Source organism: Eucyclogobius newberryi, unplaced genomic scaffold (genome assembly GCF_026437365.1).
Source record: "Eucyclogobius newberryi isolate DKJ021-1_F unplaced genomic scaffold, fEucNew1.0.hap1 SCAF_10, whole genome shotgun sequence".
Classification (NCBI taxonomy): domain Eukaryota; kingdom Metazoa; phylum Chordata; class Actinopteri; order Gobiiformes; family Gobiidae; genus Eucyclogobius; species Eucyclogobius newberryi.
In genome coordinates this window covers 33,446,073-33,469,737 of record NW_027315724.1, presented here as the reverse complement: position 1 = coordinate 33,469,737, position 23,665 = coordinate 33,446,073, and the positions used below count along the sequence as shown (strand labels likewise).

Sequence of the window (23,665 nt, the reverse complement as noted above, 5' to 3'; positions counted from 1 at the left end):
TAAACTATTTCCTTCTCTCTTATAATTACTGTTGACTGAGAGGAGCTGGAGAGAGAAAGGGATTATGAATCATCTTAAAGGCGCAATGGACGATTTTTCTGTGATTTGAGAACGCAGGTGGAAGTGCACATGCCACTCCCCCGTGTGGACTGATACAACACACACGTGCGTTTGTTTATTAGCGCAACGGAGCGCATCACATCTCTCGTCTCCCGTAGATTTCTGTCCACTTCTGCGTCAGCTTGAACTCTGTTTCTCCGTCTTCATTTTGCCCCGTACACTGAGGGAACTATATTATGATAGATCCATGCGCTTAGGCACGCGGAAACGTGAGGACAAACCGCACGCGGCTGCAGGTGAGCGATAGGTGCGTTTTATGATTGATACGTGGCAGGACAAATGATTTATCCACGCCACGAGGAAATATGACAAAAAATTTGCTGAAAAAAATCATCCATACCACCTTTAAAATCAAATAATACAAATCAAATTAGAAAATGGCCGTAATTAGCAAATTACAAAGACTTCAAATATTAATGTTTGCCCATAGGTTAAATACCCTGCTAAAACTGCACTTCAGACCTGGTTCAGACAGAAGTCTTTTCTCATACTTTAACACTCTTTGACATGTTTAAAAAGCACAATTTTAAGGGAATCCTGAATTATTTTGAGATATTTTAGATTTACTTTTTACAAAATGTACAAAGCGCTTATGACATCATCACAGGTGTACTTTTACTCACAGTTACGTCTGATTTACGTCTGAACTCACCTTTGTTGAGCAGCGCGGCCGTGGCTGGATCCTGCACCAGCGACAGGTTGTTCCTGGAGTAGTTCTTCTGGAAAACCTTTTTCCGGAAGGCGATGAAGAGCACGATGAGCGCGACGATGACGAACAGGACGACCGCGATGCCGATCAGCTCCTCCTTCCCGACCATGGCGTGCCCGGCCTGCATGTCGGGCACCACCACGGGCCGCAGCGAGCACCTCTGCCCCACGAAGCCGGCCGTGCAGTTGCAGTAGAACGAGCCGTGGGTGTTGACGCACACGCCGCCGTTCTCGCACTCGCCCTCCGGGTTGCTGCGGTCGCACTCGTTCACGTCCTCCCGGCACCTGCGGGGGGGAGAGGCGGGGCGAGAGGCGGGGACGGGGAGAGAGGCGGGGAGGGAGGCGGGCGAGAGGCGGGGCGAGAGGCGGGGAGAGAGGCGGGGAGAGAGGCGGGCGAGAGGCGGGGCGAGAGGCGGGGACGGGGAGAGAGGCGGGGAGAGAGGCGGGGAGAGAGGCGGGGAGAGAGGCGGGGAGAGAGGCGGGCGAGAGGCGGGGCGAGAGGCGGGGACGGGGAGAGAGGCGGGGAGGGAGGCGGGGAGAGAGGCGGGCGAGAGGCGGGGCGAGAGGCGGGGGCGGGGAGAGAGGCGGGGAGAGAGGCGGGCGAGAGGCGGGGCGAGAGGCGGGGACGGGGAGAGAGGCGGGGAGAGAGGCGGAGAGAGAGGCGGGGGGAGGCATGACAGGGAGAGAGGCGGGGAGAGACAGGGAGAGGCAGGGCGAGGCGGGGCGAAGCGGGGAGAGAGGCGGGCCGAGAGGCAGGGCGGGGCGAGGCGGGGCGAAGCGGGGAGAGAGGCGCGCCGAGAGGCAGGGCGGGGCGAAGCGGGGAGAGAGGCGGGCCGAGAGGCAGGGCGGGGCGAAGCGGGGAGAGAGGCGGGCCGAGAGGCAGGGAGAGGCGGGGTGAGGCGAAGCGAGGCGGGGCGAGGCGGGGAGAGAGGCAGGGAGAGGTGGGGCAGGGCGAGGTGAGGCGGGGCGAAGCGGGGCGGGGCGAGGCGGGGAGAGTCGATGAGAGGCGGGGAGAGAGGCGGAGTTTCTCAGTTCTGCAGGAAATGAATGGACTTCTGCGCCGTTCTAGATCAACATTTTGATCTAATTATGCAGTTTATAGTTTATTATTAACTTCCAGATAAAAGTATGGTACAGCTTTGAAAATCTCACTTTTCTGTGGTGAATCCATCTAGGAATTCTTGTTCGGATGAATTGATTTACCCAGATAAAGCTGAACGATGCTGCTCGACAGATACACAGCACAAAGCATCTTTTGGAGCTTGTGCATCAAGTTAATTGCTAAATGAGTTGACAATTATTTAAATAATTGATTAGTTGGGATTAATCAATTCACTTGTTGCAGCCCCACTTGAAAATACATTTTTTTTAATTCATTTACAGGTGTGTTTTTGTTTTTTTTGCTAAAGAAAATGCCTTGAAAAACAAAATGGAGGAATCGTAGAAAACATTTTGGATTATTTCAATAACAAAAACAGAAGTATCACCGGAAAAGTTAGACATTTTAGCTTCAAACGACCGAACCAGAACTAAAATAAGATCTAAGCTAGATTAAAACGAGACCTAAAACAGGACTAGGGGAAACCTGTCCACGAGGAGCTTTTTACAGCTTCACAGGACCATTAAACGGGGAGATATCTGTCCAAACCTTTGAGCGTGAATGACTGTGGTAAACCAGAATCTGTTGGCGTTGCCGTGTCAGACTTTAGTGCACCACAAAGGCAGCAGCCTCTTTCAGGCGTTCACGTTTATTTATGAGAAAAGAGATGAGCGCGATAAACCCTGAGCACATTCAGCATCTGCCCTGGACCTTATTTATTTATATACTGCACTGACATGTACTGAGTCTGAATACTGATGAGGAGAGAGCGATGGAGACTGAGACAGAGGGAAGTGGAAGCTCAGTACTGCCCTCGTGTGGTCACAGATGAGACCTGCAGCTCCAAAAACCTGTCATATTTGCACTTTGCTACTTTGCTTATGCGGGATGGCAACAAACAACTATAAACCACTACAACTGTGGATATTTACCGTATTTTACGCACTATAAGGGGCGCTTAAAAGCCTTTAATTTTCTCAAAAACGACTTATATGCAATAGTGTCCCATTCATGTGCATAACATAACACATTCATGTGTATATAACTGATGAAAATAGAGTGTTTATTTTACCATTATTATTAATATTATCTTGTCTTACGCTAGCTGTTTTTTATTTTATTTTTATCTTTATTTATTTTTCCCCTCCGTTCCTTATTAAGAAATTAGAAGTTTTGTCTATAGGAGTTTTGGTTTATAAGAGTTCTTCTATTAAGAGTGGTTTTTTAAACTTCCTATAAGTTATCTGTCCTTTTCCTCTGTATCTACCTGCGTTGCAACAATGAAATTTCCCCATGTGTGGACAATAACGGAATATCTTATCTTATATGGATTAATTCTGGTTGTGCTTACTGACCTCGAAGCGATTTTGTGTGGTTCACGTTTTATTTTGCTTAATGCGCCTTATATATGTAAAATGATCGAAAATACACCATTCACTGACAGTGCAGTGCGCCTTATAGAGCAGAAAATAAAGTATATATTTCATTTTACATCTTTAGAACTGCTCTTTTCTTGATCCATTGAAGCTTGAGACTTTGCACAAATTGAACCTGCGTCGCCAGAACGATTCCAGCCTTTTCTAGCTTTTAACTGAACAAACTGAACAAACACGTCTCTAAAACAGCAGGTGATCGTGATCCGTAATGTAATGTCGTTTTATTTCAAAGCAAACTCACGCGAGGCCCTTGAAGCCTCTCCTGCAGCTGCAGAGGAAGGCGCTGCCGATGGTTTTACACACGCCTCCGTTCTGACAGGGATTGGGCACGCAGGCCGTGATCTCCAGCTCGCAGCGCCCCCCGGTGTACTGGGGGCTGCAGGTGCACGAGAAACCTAGCGTGGAAAAGAAAACAGTCCAGTCACAAAACATTTCAGACACACATGCACTGAAATAAAAGTTAAAAGTGTGGTAAATAAGACATAAAGTCATCTTCTATACATTTCTAATTGCAGGGACTGTACAATGGGTGAGTAAAAGCAAACCAATATGCACTTATTACATTATCTACAACGTAAAACAGTAGTTCTACTGACGGTCTGTAATAAGTGAAGTCAGAAATCAATGCAAACTAATCCAAACCGTGTCTGGCAATGTCGTTTTACTTCATTGTCCCATCAAACCAGTTTTTGTCAAAGATAATGTGTTATTTTCTAAATTTTTCCTTCTTTCATTCCTTTGTAAAAGCGTTTTTTCCCTTTCCAACTGCCAAAAACACAACAAAATCCATATATCTATCCCAAATGCACAGTTTTAAAATCAAGTGGAAACGTTAATGTCTAATATACAGTTATTTGCATTACTTTATTACTCTCAGTCCCATAAAAAGTTGGAGAATATATATTTTTAAGCTTTTACAGATGCTCTTCTTTGTTCTCTACTTCTCATACTATATCTAAAAGCAGTTGTGCATATTCACCTAGAACAGTCACAACTATGCGCCGTGTCTTACCTCCGGAGGGCAGCGTGGTGCAGCTCCCCCCGTGGCGGCAGGGCTGGCCCCCGCACGGGTCCGGGTACAGGACGCAGCCCAGCTTGAGTTCGGTCAGACCCACCACCTCGGCGTACCGCGAGCGCTTGTTCTGCAGCGGGAGCTCGTGGTTGTTGAGCATCACCGAGTCCAGGCAGCCCTGAAAGCCCTCCAGCACCCGGGGGTCCTTCTGAGACACCACCAGGCCCCGGGACGACAGGTGCTGCACCTGAGAGGCAGAGGGGGGCCACGTTACGCCGGGTCATTTAGTGCAGCTGCGTTTATCGCTTTGGATGCTACATAAACGACACGTACATACTGTTTACTCATGGTACTACAAATACGAGTACTACATAAGGCTGCTCCTACTACATTACTACTGTATGTTACTGTTATTGTTGCTACTTTGACTTGTACAACTTTCTATGCTACTATATAAGATTGTAGTGCTAAAACTAACATTTTAATTGTACATTCCAACTTTTAAAATACATTATCAACTAAATAAAAGTCTAAATGTGGTGACTGGAGGCTTCTGCACACACAATATGTACAAGTAAAGTGTACTATTGATTAAAATCTCAAATTTGGTCATTTTTTATTGACATTTTGATTTAATTTTGCGTCGTAAAAGCTCTTTTTGTTCGTGTTTTAGAGTCTGTATTGTACTACTACTTACACCCCTGTAATTCTTCTACTTTGAATATTACTGCATCAATACTACAGTCTACTACTCTACAGAATACATTAAGATATCTAATGTGACAGTTCACCAAAAACAGGACTATTTTGCACTAAACAAACAAGACTAGATGAGACTTAAGCAAGAAAAACACATGTTGTGAACGGTAGAAAAGGTTTCAAAGGTCGTTAATCTTATCACTGATTAAGATTATTCTGTTGCCATTTAAAAGTCATTATCGAGACAATCTGGACGTTTACACGGCCCTGAAGGAGGAGGCTTTTTCTGAATCCTGCCTTGGATGTTTAGGGTCTCTAAAGCAGCCATGCGGTGACTAATGTCCATTGTGAAAGTAAAATGCCATGTAATCATTAGTTGCCACAAAGCCCAGAGCAAGCTTTCAACTTTTAATATATATTTTGTCGGAATATCTATAAGAAAAATGCAGAGAATGTATGTCAAATGACTATTACTATAAACTAGCTCCTCAGATCAGTACGTTCAGATGGACAAAGGCTTCCAGGTGACCTTTTCTATCACGCCCACGTCTCTGAACCTTTACCAGAGCTCCGAAGTAGATGGTTTTGTCGGGGCCGAGGGGGGCGTGGAGGGGCCCGCGCCGCTGCTCCACGTAACTGTCGTCTATGGCCAAACTGCTGACATTTCGACTGAGCTCCAGCGCCACCGTGTGCCAGCTGCCGTCATTAATGGGACGTCCTGAGATCCCCAACAGGTCCGGAGGATCCCCTGATCCGGAGGCGCAGGCCAACTGGAACCACAGCTTCCCCTCCTCCAGCTGCAGACACCAGAACACAGTCGATGATGAATGTATCGTATTGATTTCAACAAATGAAGAAAGAAATAGAGCTATAATTTAGAGGATGTTTGACCATAATTCAAAAACTCATGGATATTTAGAGGAATGATTACAGTTAAGCCTCAAACATAATAAATATATGTATAATTGTGGCTGCATTGGTACAATAATTGCTTGTTTTGAGTGCATTTTTGATCGAGTGTGCTCTATACTGCCATCTGGTGGTGTAACGCTTGTATTATGTGAACTCAATAGTGACAAAATCTCTTGAGCTTTTTTTTCAAATGTCTTTTCAAATCTTTCAAATGTACAAATGTTTGGACAAAAATCATTCAAACTGATGAGCTGCAAAATTCCTTTCTACAATGAAAAAAGATCCAAACATCGTGACATCACCGTTTAATTATTATAAACGATGTTAAAATCTCGTCCCGTCTCGATCTCACGGACACAATCTCGTGTCTTGTCTCATCTCGCGGGAGTCGTGTCTCGTCTGTCTCTTTCGCATCCATTTTCACTTTATTTAATAACTCATGGTTTGTTCTTGTGATGGAGCGTTTACTCAAAGTGAAGATGTGTGAGTTTGAGCCAGTCCACTACATGTGACAGTAAACGCACCTTGAGCACGGTGCAGGGCTCAGTGTGAGTGTACATGATGATGCCCTTGTTCTGCAGAGTCCTGATCCTCAGACTCAGCTTCAGCTCCGTCTGCAGTCGGTCCGTCACTTTGTATTTGATGTAACTGTTGCCGGAGAAACTCAAAGACGACTGGCCTGTTGAACACACGAATACATAAATATCCACTTCAGCTTGGAAATGGCAGGTTTATACTTTGCAAAGTTCCGTGTCACGCACCTGAACACTCTCCCAGTTTCCCGGGTGGACATTGACAGGCATAGCGCCCTCTGGTGGCCTCTATGGAGATGCACTGCATGTCAGCGGGACAGTTTTGCTCCTCACACTGCTCGGATAGAACGGCACAGCTCGCATCTAAAACCGCACCAACACAACGTTTGTCATTCACACAAAAGGCCCTTAATCCCTCTGAGCTGGAGCGCATTTAAGTGTTTTTTAATAGAGAAGACAATTAATAAGTAGAGGGTAATAAGTAAAAAAGAAAATGGTCAGTTGTTTACTTTCCATAGATTTTACTGTAAGATTGCACGTTTCCACACTAATGCTGCTACACTTTTAATAACCTCATCTGTTTGAAGTGTATTTTAAACAATTAGCATGACTTCCACTTCTTGACAAGAACAGGAAATAAATGTGTAACACAAACTGATGATCAACACTGTTAATCAACAAGAGTCAAATATGAATCTGTGCTATCAAAATGAGGAACTCTTCATTGATTTATTTATAAGTGGGTTTTCATAAACAAAACTGTTATCAAAGTGCAGCACAATATGTATAAAATAAAATCTAAATAAATGAAAAGCTCTATTTCACACCTATAACCCTCTTTTCAAGTAATAATCAAATCAAATGTAAACAAATGTATAAAAATGAAAAAAGCAAAAAAAAAAAGAACAAATTAGAACTTTTTAAAATGTGAGTTTCCCACCAGTGCATGTGCAGCGGGACGTCCGGTGAAACCTGGGTGACACGAAGCTGACCCGTGGCGTGCTGTAGGTTGCCAGGTTGTGAGAGTCCAGGGTGATGCTCTGCTCGCACTGGGCGCCGCGACAGTCCAGACCCGAGCAGTTCTTGTCCAAGATGGCCGACACTCTCAGCACTTCCTCCAGCCTCCTCCGGGAGGCGCTCAGCTTTTGGGTGAGGAAGGCGGCCTTATAGAAGCCCCCTGCCCCGGTCTCCACGGCCAACAGCATGTCCAGCTGAGGCGTCCCGCCGACGGGCTGCAGACTGAGCACGTGCACAATGTCCCGAGGCTGAGACGCAGCCGCTTTCTGCAAAACCTGAAACACAAAGAACTTATTAGAGAATGTTTGTTTTCTACTAACTCCATGGATAATTTACTTTATAGTGAATGAAGTTATTGTGAAAATGGAGCTCAACTGTGACTGCCAAACTCATGTCCCCCAAAGACTTTCATGGAAATAATTCATATTAAAAGTTTGAGCGCTTGACAAACGGCCACAAAACATAATTTAATTTCCAATCTTCAAACTTTATAAACTCCCAAGTAATAAAAACACCAAATATGTTCTAAACGTTAAAGTTTCAAATGTGTTTTGGATGATTAAGTATTAGTTACATAGAAATGACAAAGACATGTCATGGTCAGATCTCTGGAGTTTCACCTTTGACCCCAGCTGGGTTCCTCACCTTTAGGATGCTCTTCAGATACGAGGACACAAAGTCTCTGGGCTGCACGCTCTCGAACCTCACAGTCACGGCCTCTCGCAGCATGTCGGGCGTGGCCTGCTCCACGTGCACGCTCACGGGGACGGGCACGGCAAAGCGCCCGTCGCTCACGCTGGCGTTCAGCGCGTAGCGTCCCGCGTCCAGCCCTCCCAGCGCGATGATCTTCCCGTCTCTGGGGCTGATCTTAAACAGGCTGCGCTGGGCTGGAGGGGCGTGGCCAAAGGTTAACGCGTCGTACGGGTCGGCGTCGGTGGCGTGGAGCTGACCTATGACCCCTCCCGGAAACTCGTCCTCCATGGTGACGATGTGCACCTCCAGAGGCAGAGCGACGGGGCGGTGAAGACTCTCCTCGATCACCCGCACGATGAGGGGCGAGGTGGACGAGAGGCGGGGCTTCCCCGAGTCCGACACCTGGAAGTGAACAGTGAGTCAAGACAGGAAAGCACTGAATCATGTGCTTTTATTGGCCCACATGACCCACTAACATATAATACATCATGTTGTTAAATTCTGCAATCACAAAAACTAATATTTTGGTGCGACAGACGTGACATCATTTTATTTATTTATCAACCGTAACAGTCACAGTGTAATTATACCAGATTAGAGTAAAGATGCTCATTTCATCTGTTGTACCATTATAGAACGATAACTGAGAGTTTATGATTCAAACCTGAATAACTGAAGGACAAGTCCGTCCTCTGCTAAAGCCTCGTCTAAACTTTACTGACATCAGTCTATTTCCCGCCGCTTTGTTTTCAATCATGGAAGAAAAAAATAGACACCTCTGAACAAAAGTCTAAGAGCGAGCAAGACTATGAAACTACGACATGGTGGGTGAAGCTTCAGGCGTCTGATGAAGCCTGAAGCTTCAGGGGAGTGAAGCTTCAGGCGTCTGATGAAGCCTGAAGCTTCAGGTGAGTGAAGCTTCAGGCGTCTGATGAAGCCTGAAGCTTCAGGCGTCTGATGAAGCCTGAAGCTTCAGGTGAGTGAAGCTTCAGGCGTCTGATGAAGCCTGAAGCTTCAGGCGTCTGATGAAGCCTGAAGCTTCAGGGGAGTGAAGCTTCAGGCGTCTGATGAAGCCTGAAGCTTCAGGGAAGTGAAGCTTCAGGCGTCTGATGAAGCCTGAAGCTTCAGGCGTCTGATGAAGCCTGAAGCTTCAGGGAAGTGAAGCTTCAGGCGTCTGATGAAGCCTGAAGCTTCAGGCGTCTGATGAAGCCTGAAGCTTCAGGTGAGTGAAGCTTCAGGCGTCTGATGAAGCCTGAAGCTTCAGGCGTTTGATGAAGCCTGAAGCTTCAGGGGAGTGAAGCTTCAGGCGTCTGATGAAGCCTGAAGCTTCAGGGAAGTGAAGCTTCAGGCGTCTGATGAAGCCTGAAGCTTCAGGCGTCTGATGAAGCCTGAAGCTTCAGGGAAGTGAAGCTTCAGGCGTCTGATGAAGCCTGAAGCTTCAGGTGTCTGATGAAGCCTGAAGCTTCAGGTGAGTGAAGCTTCAGGCGTCTGATGAAGCCTGAAGCCTGAAGCTTCACTCACCTGTGCTGCACATCACACTCTCAGGAGCTAATGGTTGAACATGTTCAAATCAAATATAGCTTTAGCTGATGGCGATTGTAAAGATGATTTATTCTGAATCACAAACAACATTGGAGCTTTGATGAAATGTGATGATGTTATTGTCTCTCTGCAGGTTAAAGCTCGGACAGCACAGGTTCATTTGTTAAAGTAGTTCCTAAAACAGTTTAAACAGTTCAACAATCCTTTAAAACTCAGTTGTCAAACGTAGCATTATTACAATAATATGACTTCAATGGTGGTTATTTTGTATCAATAAAACCACATCATTCTGGCAATAGATTTAAAGTCAATGAATATAAATAACTGTGATATTTTATTAACTGTGTACTGCAGTTAGTGGTACAGAATAAATACTTTCCGTGAATGGGGTTCTTGTAAATTTGCATAAAATACATGTTCATTACACAAGTAAATGTGTAATTATTTTAGTTGCCTGGATACATACGGGCCTCGTAGTCAGTTATCTTGTATATGAAAATGTATTTATATGAAAGTACATTTTCTTCTTATAAGATTCTAAATAATGTATACTCACTAGAAGAAACCTTTTATGATAAAGACATAATGATACAAGGACTTAAAGCTTATACTGCATACAGTTTTTATACAGTAATTATACTGCATACAGTATTTATACAGTATTTATACTGCATACAGTATTTATACAGTATTTATAGTGCTTTCAGTATTAATCTGTCATGTACAAAAGCAGAATGTCCGTTTACCTTGATCTGCAGCACGTACTCGGTTGCCAGGTCCCTCCTGAACACGTGATTGGCCGTGAGCGTCCCGTCTCTCTCCAGGGCGAACTTGCCCCCCTCGTTCCCCGACAGGATGTGGAAGTCAAAGGGCGGGCCGTTGTGGGAGGAGTCCAGGTCCACCACAGAGAGCTGAATGATACTGGTGCCAATCGGCTTGTTCTCCTGAGAAACACATTTGTTCTGTTAATGCCTTATTACGAAATGGATTCAATTCAATATTTGCCTCAAAAGTCTACACAAAATACCCCACAAAGACAACGTGAAAGAAGGTTGTTTGAACTCTTTGCAAATGTATTAAAAATAGAAAACAAAACAAATACTTTTGTTAACGTTTTGTGATTGTTTTTTGATTGATTTCCATTTGAAAACTATTCCTGAAACATCCCTAGACAGATGTGATACTTGATGGTAAATGTAATATTATAATTGTTGTAAGTATTGCTCAAACATTACGTACACAGTTGATCTTGTGTGTGCGTTACCTGTATGACCGCCGTGACATTGGCCGGAGAGAAAGCGGGAGCGTTGTCGTTGATGTCCGAGATGTCGATGGTCACCGTTACCGTGGACGACAGAGGAGGGGCTCCGCTGTCCAGGGCCCGCACCGCCAGAGTGTAAGTGGGGGCCTACGGAGGACAACGGCCACATAAGTCAGCTAAAAAGTCATGGACTTTGTGTTGATGGAGCATCACAGAGCACAGGGCACAAGTGTAGAAGTAAAGCGACTGTCCAGAAGAGGGCGCTAAAGGAGCATTTGTCACAGCGCAGCCCACAGTTTGCAACATGTACTCAGAACATCACAAAAGGGCAGTGAGATTGATAAGACGCTGCTTTATGAAATTATCTAATCTTGTAATGATCAGACAGTGTTGATGTCTGTTCGTTTGTACTTGTATAAGATCTGCAGTTGGACTTTAGCACTTATATTTGCATTTTAAAGGGAATTTGCACATCTTTGACCAACAATCGCCTCGTCAATTCCCTCGTAACCACCGTCCTCTTTCCCTTTTGCACAATGTTCTTCACTTCACAATGTCCACAATTTAAAAACAAGAACGTGACGAGACAAACGGCTTTCTGAAATCAAAAATGTGACATAAACATACAGCTAAAAGCACTTTACTTTTTTGGAGTGTCCATGGGTTTCAGAATGATAAAAACAAAAAATTGCACAAGTTGCTGTGATTTAAGAACAAAATATTACATCTTTTCAATGCGTAAAAGTATAATGTTGCCAAGGAAGCTGTACCACAGGAACAGATTGAATTTCGACTTATTTTGACTCATTTCTGCTTCTAAAATAACCAAATCATATCATTTTTCAAAAAGCGGTCGACTAAACGGGCAATATCCTAATATTTTGCATACTTTTGGTGTATCGATACTGATACTCGATACTGGTCTAAACTTATGGGTGAAGGTATTTCAATAAAGATACGTAAGATGTTGTATTAATCAAACTACTCTCACCCTATCAAGGACAAACAAACCCCCGGACACGGACGGCGTTTGACACACATGAAGTAATGGCTCAAACATGTCTAAAATACATGACTACTGCTTTAAAATGTACATGTTAATGAGTATTTGTATAAAGTTTGAAAAGGTCGACTCTTCCTCTAGTGAAATTCATTCTGTGCATTTGACCCAGTGGTTGAAGTACTGCATATTGTTACTTGAGTAAAAGTACAGATACAGGAGAAAACATTTACTCAAATAAAAGTATCACATGTAAAAATGTACTTGATTAAAAGTATTAATGTACACAACATTTTACTTTTAGAGTAAAAGGTTTTTATTAAACAATGTTTCTTTTCTGTATATTATTCTTTGCTCAAGGCCAGAACTTGGAAGTCCAACCATATAAAAAGTTTGTTTTACTTTTCAGTTCTTTTCATGTAGTAGAGTAGAAAGTACAGATTCCTGCTTTTAAATGTAGTGAAGTAAAAGTATTCACTGTCAAATTTTACTTTACTTTACTTTGTTTTCTTCTACCACAGACAACTACACAGTATTTTCTCATCAAATTACAACTATTTCCCAGTTCTAATCACAGTAAATACTTTTTTTATAAATGTAATAAATGGTTAGTTTGAAGTATTCTTATGCTATGATGTATTAGACGTATTCAGTATTCACCCAACAGCAGAAACATAGCAGATTCCTCCCAGAAGTCTTTTATTCCATAGGATCTCAATCTTTACCTATGCAAACATATACAATACTGCACTCAATTACTGCACAATAACATGGCAAAACACATTATAATCAGCCTTAGTATAGATATAACGCTTCCCCTTCATGTATTTCTAGGTCACCCTTGTTTACAGTGAGGTGTATCCCGGCTCCTCCACACTCGCTGCTCCCGTTTTATTTTGTTGTTGTGCCGTTTCCTGGCGAGCTTCATTAACTCTCTGTTTCATAAAGCAATAAGCTCCGACGGAAAATACCCTGCAGCGAGGGGAGCGCGCGGGGGGAGTGCGCGCGGGCGTCGCCGTGCACTTAAACGTGGCGGCTCCGTTTTTTTTGTTTTCCCGCGCAGAGCTAAAGCCTCCGAAGAACCGTTATTTATTAGCGTCCGCGTCGGGAAGGCGGTCGGGGCTTATGGTAAACAGCGCTCGGCTCGTTTATTGATGTTGACCTGCTGCCAAAATATATGTTTGTCAAGAAGAATAGTCAAGATTTATTTAGATTTCTCAGCAAATGTGTCTTTTCTGACTCGGAGGCTGGACCAATCAGACGGCGGCGTTGTGGTTTGGGCACACGCCGAAGGTGACAGACAAACTTGGACCAAGTTTAGCGTAAAACACTGACTTTTCTTTCTTTTTTAAACAGGCTTTGTGCGTTTGTGGACGAAAAAGACGTCTGAGAACGGTTTGTCCCGCTGCTGTGAAAAAAGTGTGAAGTGTTCGTTTGAATGCGCCACCTTTACAGCTGGCAGCCCGGTGTAAACGCTCTCTCTTCTTTCTCACACTTCCATCCATCCATCCATCTTCTGCCGCTTTATCCGGGGCCGGGTCGCGGGGGCAGCAGTCTGAGCAGGGACTCCCAGACTTCCTTCTCCCCAGACACTTCCTCTAACTCCTCCGGGGGAATCCTTATTGTGCTTTATCTCCTATATTTTGTAAATATAGTTAGTATATTTTTTCTATTTTACTGTACGATAGGGACACGCGCTGGAATAGTTTTTTAATTCAACTGTTTTTGACTTTTTTCGGCTGGATTTGAGCGTTTTTCGTTGCGTTCGTTGTGTTGTTGTGACGTGAGCTAGCTCCGAGCGAGCCCACCAGCCCCCCCCCCGCGCCCTCCGGCCGCGCTAAAGTACGGCGTGTCGTCGGTACACGTTTATATACACGTTTATATGAAAGAGGAACTTCACGAACGATCGGGACACGCACTGGAATTGCTTTAAATTAACTTGTATTGACTTTATTCGGCTGGATTGAGTGTTTTCGTCGTGTCGTTGCGATGTGTTTTGGCTCTGAGTCCCCCGGCTCCGGCCCCGCCCCCCGGCTCCGGCCCCGCCCCCCGGCTCCGGCCCCGCCCCCCGGCTCCGGCCCCGCCCCCCGGCCGGCGCCGTACCGCGTTTACACAAAGGAAGAACTCATGAAACTGCAGAGAACTGTCGTCTTACCCGGAGATCGCCACGTTATCCCGTCGCAATACTGACCTAACCTAATACTGATGTGCAATTCTGTCGTATGTGCAATTGCTGTTGGAATTCATGTGCAATTCATGTGCCATTACTGTGAAATTCATGTGCAATCTATGTGCTGTCGTGACACATATTCATGTGCAATTACTGTCGTGATCACATGCAATGGTATTTATTTATTTATTTGTCTATGGGAGTTTTTATTTATTTATAGGAGATCTTCTACTGAAAGTGTTTTTCAGACTTCCTATAAGTGATCTGTTCTTCTGTATCTACCTCTGTATCTACCTGCGTTGCACCAATGAAATTTCCCCATGTGGGACAATAAAGGAATATCTTATCTTAAACACAGGGCGCGCAGGAGCGTAACAGTAGATTTAGCATGTTTTAGACAGACAGAACTGACGCTTATGTGTGCACCCTCCCCCACCCACCCAGTCACGGCAAAACGCGCTGAAGAAAATGTGGTAAACGGGTTTAAAATGTGTATTTGGATATAAAGGCGCGCAGCAGACAGAGAGTCGGGCGCGCGCTCTCCCCAGGGGACTGACCCGTTCCGTCACAGACTTCCGCAGGAGTTTGGCGAGAAATTGCCTCATGCGCTCGTCTTTTGACTTAATACCGCTTTTTACATTCAATTTAATGCTATTTTGCTTTGTCAGCGGTACTTTATATATATAAATAAAAAAAAATTATTTATATTGTATAAATCAATAATCTAAGTGCGGCGGATCCGTAATCCAAGTAATAAAATAACTAAGGCCTCATGTCAAAGTAAACTTTCTAAATGATACCATATTCCCACGCTTGAGGAATGGTGATATCAGACAATGTGAATGAAGCACAATTGTGGTTTTCACTGCTCTTTGGTGTAAATAAATGAGCGCAAACGTAGCCATTATTTCGTTTCACAATCATCCTAATGTGCAATGCAGAGTACAGTAGAAGCTGTCGTCAGTGAGTGAAGGAGCCGCGGTAACCCCACAGCCCCGGCGCTCGCTCAGGCTTTGATCCCGGCTCTCGCTCATGAATATTTTATCATCTCCGTCGACCCTTTCTGAAGATACGAGGCTCGGCTGAACGCGCACTCCAGTATACACAGTACGTGAACGCTATTCTGAGGACTGCAGCATTTAGACGGGTAAACTGACTGGGTTTTTCGATAATAACGAGGTTTTGGACTGATTTGTGCTCTTTGGAAATTCATGAAACAAATTGAAAGTCAAAAGACCCACATCAAAGAGAATGGGATAGAGCAGAAAGTAGAGCATCGTTCATTACGTTATGATGTGTCGATTCAGCACGCGCTGGGAAACATGTGTTATAGTACAGCGTGAACATGGAAATCAATGAAAGACAATCAATAAAAGACTGAAAAAAACAAACAAAAAGAAAATCAGTAAGACTCAAGATAGAAAAAAAGAAGAAAGAAAGAAGAAAATCTATAAAAGACACCCAATGAAAGACTAAAAAAGAAAGTAAAAGTCAATTAAAAAAAAAAAAAAATCCATAAAATACTAAAAAAAAAAGGAAATAGAAAAGACTCAAAAAAGAAAGAACAGAAAATCAATACAAACTAAAAAAAGAAAGAAAGAAAGAAAGAAAATCAATAAAAGACTAAAACAAAAATCAATAAAAGACCTTAACAATAAAAGACTCAAACCGACCCACTTAACAGGGTTTTATAGAACATTTCTGGGTCTGCCACCATGTCATTGCTTTAGCATCAAAGGTTGAGGAAGTTACAGGTCAGAGCTGTGGAGAGGCGACACCGCTAACAGTAAGAAATTATGTTTACGAGGTGTTCTCAAGCAATAAAAACACACATTTGTAAGAAAATGCTGGATTGGACCGTTAAATAAAATGATATACACGTAGATTACAGTAGAAAATGCTAGAAGACAATAGCATTATTCACTTCTGTACAAAGATATATGTTGTATTTACAATATATCTGATATTATATGGGAATATTCCAAATTATAGGATGGGGAGTAAGCCTCTTCAAATTAGAGTAACTGTCCGTCATAAGACAGACATACTAGATAGACATACTATTATTCTGAGATAAAAAAAACATCAACAATTTTTTCACAATAATAGACCAAATAACAGTGAAATATTTCATTTTCTTTCATTCTCGTGGTCTGACATGCTACTGTCCCTCAAGTTTTAGTGACAGATAAAATAAAGTTCTTTACATTTAGGTCTCTTATTTGGGCTGTATATTCAACCAAAAAATGCTTAATTTTGCATTTAAAACTGTCACAATAATAATTATTTTTTGGTTCTCTCGATAATATTATGACCTAAATATTAACCCGACAACATCGTGACATCCCAAAACGAGACAAACCCTAATCCGTGTGTCGCACATGCTCCATTTGTATTACACTTACCGGTACTTTTACTACACCGAGCAGCTTTGACTATGACGCCGCATATAACAGCATTAGGATTAGCCTGTTTGTTTAGTCAAATGTACATTTTCCAAGCCTCTCGCGCTCTTCCTCTCCGCGTCTGGAATGTTAATGCGTGCCGAGCCTCCAGGTGAAGCCGGCTAATTCGCGCCAGGTCGCAGCCGCCGCCGCCACCGTGTCTTTGCCAAACGACAAATGTAAGCGCAGATTATAGCAGCTGACGCTCATTAGCATTAGCGCAGAGGGAGCCGTGTCCAAAGGCTGTCGGCGAACGGGACTCGTGCAGAAAAAAAGAAAAGACGAAAAAATACTATCGCTTTGGCACTAATGAGCCCTAAACTCTCCTTCGTCTAATCAAATTAAGTGACCGAAATGTGTAATCACCATTTGGAAAAACAACACCCAGACGACGCGTTCAAACTGTTGTCCTAAGTCTTATTAGTTTAGCCGCGCGCTTATCAAGACGTATGGGGCGAATAATCAAATGTAGCTGCATCGAGAGCACAACTTTTACTTGGATTTCTTTGCTACAAAAAAGAATACAACATTGGACACTGGAAACTTACTGAAATTCCCCAGACAAAATGCCTAATCTACTATGAACCCTCAGCTATTAATGTGGGTACAACAAAACAGTGAACTCATTCAATTCAGTCTCAATTACCGTATTTCCCAGACTATAAGTTACCACAACACGCACAAACATTACCACAACAACAACAACACGTACAAACATTACCACAACACGTACAAACATTACCACAACACGCACAAACATTACCACAACAACAACAACACGTACAAACATTACCACAACACGTACAAACATTACCACAACACGTACAAACATTACCACAACAACAACAACACGTACAAACATTACCACAACACGTACAAACATTACCACAACACGCACAAACATTACCACAACAACAACAACACGTACAAACATTACCACAACACGTACAAACATTACTACAACACGCACAAACATTACCACAACAACAACAACACGTACAAACATTACCACAACACGTACAAACATTACCACAACACGTACAAACATTACCACAACACGCACAAACATTACCACAACACGTACAAACATTACCACCACAACGACAACACGCACAAACATTACCACAACACGCACAAACATTACCACAACACGCACAAACATTACCACAACACGCACAAACATTACCACAACAACAACACGCACAAACATTACCACAACAACAACACGCACAAACACTACAACAACAACAACAACACCCTGCACAAACATTACCACAACACGTACAAACATTACCACAACACGTACAAACATTACCACAACACGCACAAACATTACCACAACAACAACAACACGTACAAACATTACCACAACACGTACAAACATTACCACAACACGTACAAACATTACCACAACACGCACAAACATTACCACAACCCGCACAAACATTACCACAACACGTACAAACATTACCACCACAACGACAACACGCACAAACATTACCACAACACGCACAAACATTACCACAACACGCACAAACATTACCACAACACGTACAAACATTACCACGACAACGACAACACGCACAAACATTACCACAACACGCACAAACATTACCACAACAACAACACGCACAAACATTACCACAACACGCACAAACATTACCACAACACGTACAAACATTACCACAACACGCACAAACATTACCACAACACGCACAAACATTACCACAACACGTACAAACATTACCACAACACGTACAAACATTACCACAACACGTACAAACACACGCACAAACACTACCACAACAACAACACGCACAAACACTACAACAACAACAACAACACCCTGCACAAACATTACCACAACACGTACAAACACTACCACAACAACAACACGCACAAACACTACAACAACAACAACAACACCATGCACAAACATTACCACAACACGCACAAACACACGCACAAACACTACCACAACAACAACACGCACAAACACTACAACAACAACAACAACACCCTGCACAAACATTACCACAACACGTACAAACATTACCACAACACGCACAAACATTACCACAACAACAACACGCACAAACATTACCACAACACGCACAAACATTACCACAACACGTACAAACATTACCACAACACGTACAAACACACGCACAAACACTACCACAACAACAACACGCACAAACACTACAACAACAACAACAACACCCTGCACAAACATTACCACAACACGTACAAACACTACCACAACAACAACACGCACAAACACTACAACAACAACACCATGCACAAACATTACCACAACACGTACAAACACTACCACAACAACAACACGCACAAACACTACAACAACAACAACAACACCCTGCACAAACATTACCACAACACGTACAAACACTACCACAACAACAACACGCACAAACACTACAACAACAACAACAACACCATGCACAAACATTACCACAACACGCACAAACACACGCACAAACACTACCACAACAACAACACGCACAAACACTACAACAACAACAACAACACCCTGCACAAACATTACCACAACACGTACAAACATTACCACAACACGCACAAACACTACCACAAAACGCACAAACACTACCACAACAACAACAACAACAACACGCACAAACACTACCACAACAACAACACGCACAAACACTACAACAACAACACCACCACCACCACCACCACGCACAAACACTACCACAACACGCACAAACACTACCACAACAACAACACGCACAAACACTACCACAACAACAACACGCACAAACACTACCACAACAACAACACGCACAAACACTACAACAACAACAACACCCTGCACAAACATTACCACAACACGTACAAACACTACCACAAAACGCACAAACACTACCACAACAACACCACCACGCACAAACACACGCTCAAACCGATCACAGTCGAAAGCCAAACAGTGACTTCTACTTTAAATTGGCCCTTAGTTGTGGACAAAGAATGGAGGCGTTTGAGACCTAGTCGATCAAGAGGTGGTCGAAGTGAGCTTACGGTCTCTCGGTCCAGCTGCTTGTTGACTTTGATGACTCCGCTGAGCAGATCGATGAAGAAATGGTTTTCCCTGTCTCCGCTCACAATGGAGTAGAGCACCGCCCCGTTCATCTGGCTGTCCACGTCCTCAGCCGCCAGCTGCAAACACACACAAATCTCACCTTAGAGTGTTAATATATCACTTAGAAAGGAGCGTCCAACACGTAACCCGCAGAGGACCTTAAGGAAATCCTTTATTTAGATCTGGAAAACAACATTTACTCCAATTTATGATTTTCTACTCCAAACCCCTTAAAAGTGTATAAGTTCTGTCGTGTTTCCAAATGTCTCAGTGGAACATAATGTGATGTAACTCAGGCACATGTGAGTGACATCAGAGCCGCTTTAAACACATTTAACATTGGATTTAACGGCACACACTGGACAAATACTCCCAGAAATGTTGAATCACAATAGTTTTTTTACTTTCATCTACAGAAATATTACACACTTTAACTGAAAATATATGTTTTAGGCTCAAACATTTATTTTTTTATTCATCAAATTTAAGTTAAAAACATAAAACACATAGCAGACGGAACAGAACCAAACCAAACCAACAAAATAAACATAATCATGAAAAATATGAATTAAAATAAAAGTCCCAGTTGGTCCACAGTTGGTAGAATTTCCAAATTAACTCCAAATGTTAGTTTTTCCATTTTTCTAAAGTCTGTTATAATGTCTGTCCAGTCCTTGACCTTTTATCCTGCTGCCAAGTACATTCCAAAAGGTATCCATGCATTGTGTCCATGGCAGGAGTTTTGAGGCCCAAATACAACACGCTCTAAAGTTCACGGTTGGCAATAGCAACAGGACAGTAACAGAACACGCGATTGGTAGTTTTGGCATCCAACAACAACAACAACAACAACAACAACAACAAAGCTCCACAAATCCTACAGTGGACTCCTCGTTGCCAAATGTAGCAAACATACAAAGCAACCATTTAACTGCGCTGTCGACAAACAGCAAAATCTCCATGTTTTTCATTTTCCCGCCTCATTAAAAGTAACAGAACAGATAGAAGGTTTATATCAGTGCCGGGCTGTGTGCGTAACTAGCCTAACACGTCACTCCTGAGCATTTTGATGAACCGTGTGATCCTTTTCTGTGACTCACATTTGAGAAAGCAGTGTTCATATTTAATAGTCTCTGAGTGAGGGTTTTGTTGGTGGTGGCAGCAGTGGAAGTAATAGTACTGTTAAAACTTACTTGTAGTTCTAGAGCAGTAGCAGCAGTACTACAACCCCTAACAACGCCTTATTAGTGACAACTGTATAAGTAATTGTGGGAGCGGTTCTAAGTGCACTGCTAATAGTATTTTTGAAGAAGCAGTAAATTGAATTCAAATGAGCGGCTTTCCACTTCTTAAAAAAGGTGTTGTGTTTCGCTGTGTCTCGCGTCAGCCATTTCCAGCTCTAGTTTTGGGCTCTTCCATGTCAAAAACACATTCAAAATCAGACGTGTTCCAGTATTTTCCATTTCCCTCCGGCGCCTCTCTCCTGAACCCTAATGCCAGATCCACCTGTTCCGACAGCTCCTCTCCGCCTTTTGTTTCTTCATAAACTGTAAAACAGATCGCGCTCCGTTCCAGCACTGTCGCTGCCCACCTGTGTTTCCACGGTAACAGACACCTGGGCGGTTTACGAGTGGGACTTCGGCGTCGAGACTAAAGATATTTTAGTCACAGCCGAGGTTTTGGTGAAAGAACCGACGTCTTACAAATCCACTTGCCAATTTGGGTTATTTGCGCGGCTGGTCCCACTGTGAGTCGGGAAATAAATGACGTTTTAACTGCATTTTTTGAAAGGTTTTTTACAGGTAAACTGGCTCATATTCTAGCATCGGCCAGATGTCTGACTCTATCAATTAGTCCAGGAGCTCGCTTTAGAAATTCAACTGTCGTGGAGAGATGATTGAAAATGTGTACTCAAGTAAAAGTACATGTACATGGCTAAAGATGTACTCAATTACAAATAGAAGGACTTTTTTTTTGTACCTGTACTAGACATTAAACATACTAGATACTTTTAAATGCAATAACGCAGCATTTTAGATTAGCTTTTAATCAAACTGTGTAAAACTGAATCTTGTTAGGTTTAGGGTTAGCAATCCAAGTATTCTTTGACCTGTAGTACATCAGAGCGCAGATGTTGTGCTGTATGTGTATTTGGAGTTTTGGAAAGAAGTAGAGATACAGCAGACTGTCTCAGTAACTCTTATGATTTAAAATGAACAATTACATGCTAGAATTGTACTCAATTACAAGTAAAATCGCTCCAAAAAAACAGAAAATAACAATAAAAAATATAACGCGCCCCAATTGTCCTTTTAGTACGCCTACTGCTGAATCTGTGACGCTGTCACATCTTCTCCCCTTTGTTTTACCAAGAAAAAGCTATTTTATTTTGAATTCTTGGCAAAATGTGCGGCTTTGCCGCACAGACACCGTGACTCTTAGAATAAAAATGTGGATAACTTTTGATGGTCCACCCCTGAAGATGAGTCTCACCAAATTTCAGGTTAATAGGGTAACGCCCTGGGAGGAGTTCGTGAAAGTCTAAAGTGTATACATGTTCTGGCGATTTCCCCATTGGAATAACATGGAAGGTTTCGGTCATCGTTACGGCAACGCCATAACAATTATGACATGGGTCTCATTGACTTTTTTGATGGGAATGCCAAAATTGAGTTTTGTGTCAAATTTCGGAAAACTCAACATTTAGGCAAGGCAAGGCAAGGCAAGTTTATTTGTAGAGCACATTTCATACACAAGGCAATTCAAAGTGCTTCACAGCAGGAAAAATGCATTCAAATCACAAAGAAATTACAGAAACAGAAATACAATAAAATTAACTAAATTAAAAATTATCAATCCAACTGATTTTCTAAACTAATAAAATCACAAACAAAAGAGAAGAGTGCAAAGAAAAAATCCTTTCAGTCATATGCGCAGCTAAACAAAACTGTTTTTAGCTTAGATTTGAACATTGTCAGAGTTGAAGCTTGTCTCACATCTTCAGGAAGACTGTTCCAGATTTTAGCTGCATAAAACTGAAACACAGATTCCCCATGTTTTGTCCTGACTCTGGGCACCAGCAGGAGGCCGGTCCCTGAGGTCCTCAGAGTCCGAGATGGTTCATATGGCACTAACATATCCAAGATGTACTTTGGTGCTAGGCCATGGAGAGACTTGTACACAAGCAGAGCTGCTTTAAAGTCTCTTCTCTGAGCCACAGGGAGCCAGTGCAGAGACCTGAGAACAGGACTAATGTGCTCATACTTCCTGGTTCTAGTCAGGACCCGAGCAGCAGCGTTCTGGATGTACTGCAGCTGTTTTACAACTCGTTTGGAGAGGCCAGTGAGCAGGCCGTTACAGTAGTCTAATCTACTGGAGACAAACGCATGGATAAGTCTCTCTAAATCTGGTTTTGACACTATATTTTTGATTTTGGCAATGTTTTTTAGATGGTAAAAAGCTGCTGATGTTATTGATTTGACGTGGCTATTAAAGTTCACGTCTGAGTCCATTATTACCCCCAGATTTCTAATTTGGTTTGTAGGTTTTAGAGCGAGACTCTGGAGGTGACCGCTAACACTTTCTCTTTGTTTCTGTGGGCCAAAAACGATTATTTCAGTCTTGTCTGAGTTCAGCTGGAGAAAGTTGTTTTGCATCCACAAACTGATCTGTTGGATGCAGTGACAGAGTGAATCTACTGGTCCATAGTCACCTGCCGATAGTGAAACATAGATCTGAGTGTCGTCTGCATAATTGTGATAGGACACATTTTCACTGCGTATCAACTGACCTAACGGCAGCATGTAGAGGTTGAACAGAAGGGGACCCAGGACTGACCCTTAGGGCACTCCACAGGTCAGGGTCATGTGGTCTGAGACACAGCTACCAATTTCAA

At 43.0% G+C, this 23,665-nt stretch overlaps 1 protein-coding gene across 1 annotated transcript in view; it reads right to left on the bottom strand.

The window, feature by feature from the left end:
• The window catches only part of fat3a (FAT atypical cadherin 3a), a 223,351-nt gene that overhangs the window by 15,051 nt on the left and 184,635 nt on the right, over window positions 1-23,665 (bottom strand). The window contains exons 19-29 of the mRNA XM_072455495.1: window positions 19,710-19,847; window positions 11,036-11,179; window positions 10,518-10,715; window positions 8,182-8,631; window positions 7,460-7,811; window positions 6,748-6,882; window positions 6,511-6,665; window positions 5,638-5,871; window positions 4,376-4,622; window positions 3,605-3,758; window positions 773-1,113 (exon numbers count right to left, since the gene is read on the bottom strand). Coding sequence (XP_072311596.1) covers window positions 773-1,113; window positions 3,605-3,758; window positions 4,376-4,622; window positions 5,638-5,871; window positions 6,511-6,665; window positions 6,748-6,882; window positions 7,460-7,811; window positions 8,182-8,631; window positions 10,518-10,715; window positions 11,036-11,179; window positions 19,710-19,847 — 2,548 coding nt within the window. The remainder of the gene's footprint in view (window positions 1-772; window positions 1,114-3,604; window positions 3,759-4,375; window positions 4,623-5,637; window positions 5,872-6,510; window positions 6,666-6,747; window positions 6,883-7,459; window positions 7,812-8,181; window positions 8,632-10,517; window positions 10,716-11,035; window positions 11,180-19,709; window positions 19,848-23,665) is intronic.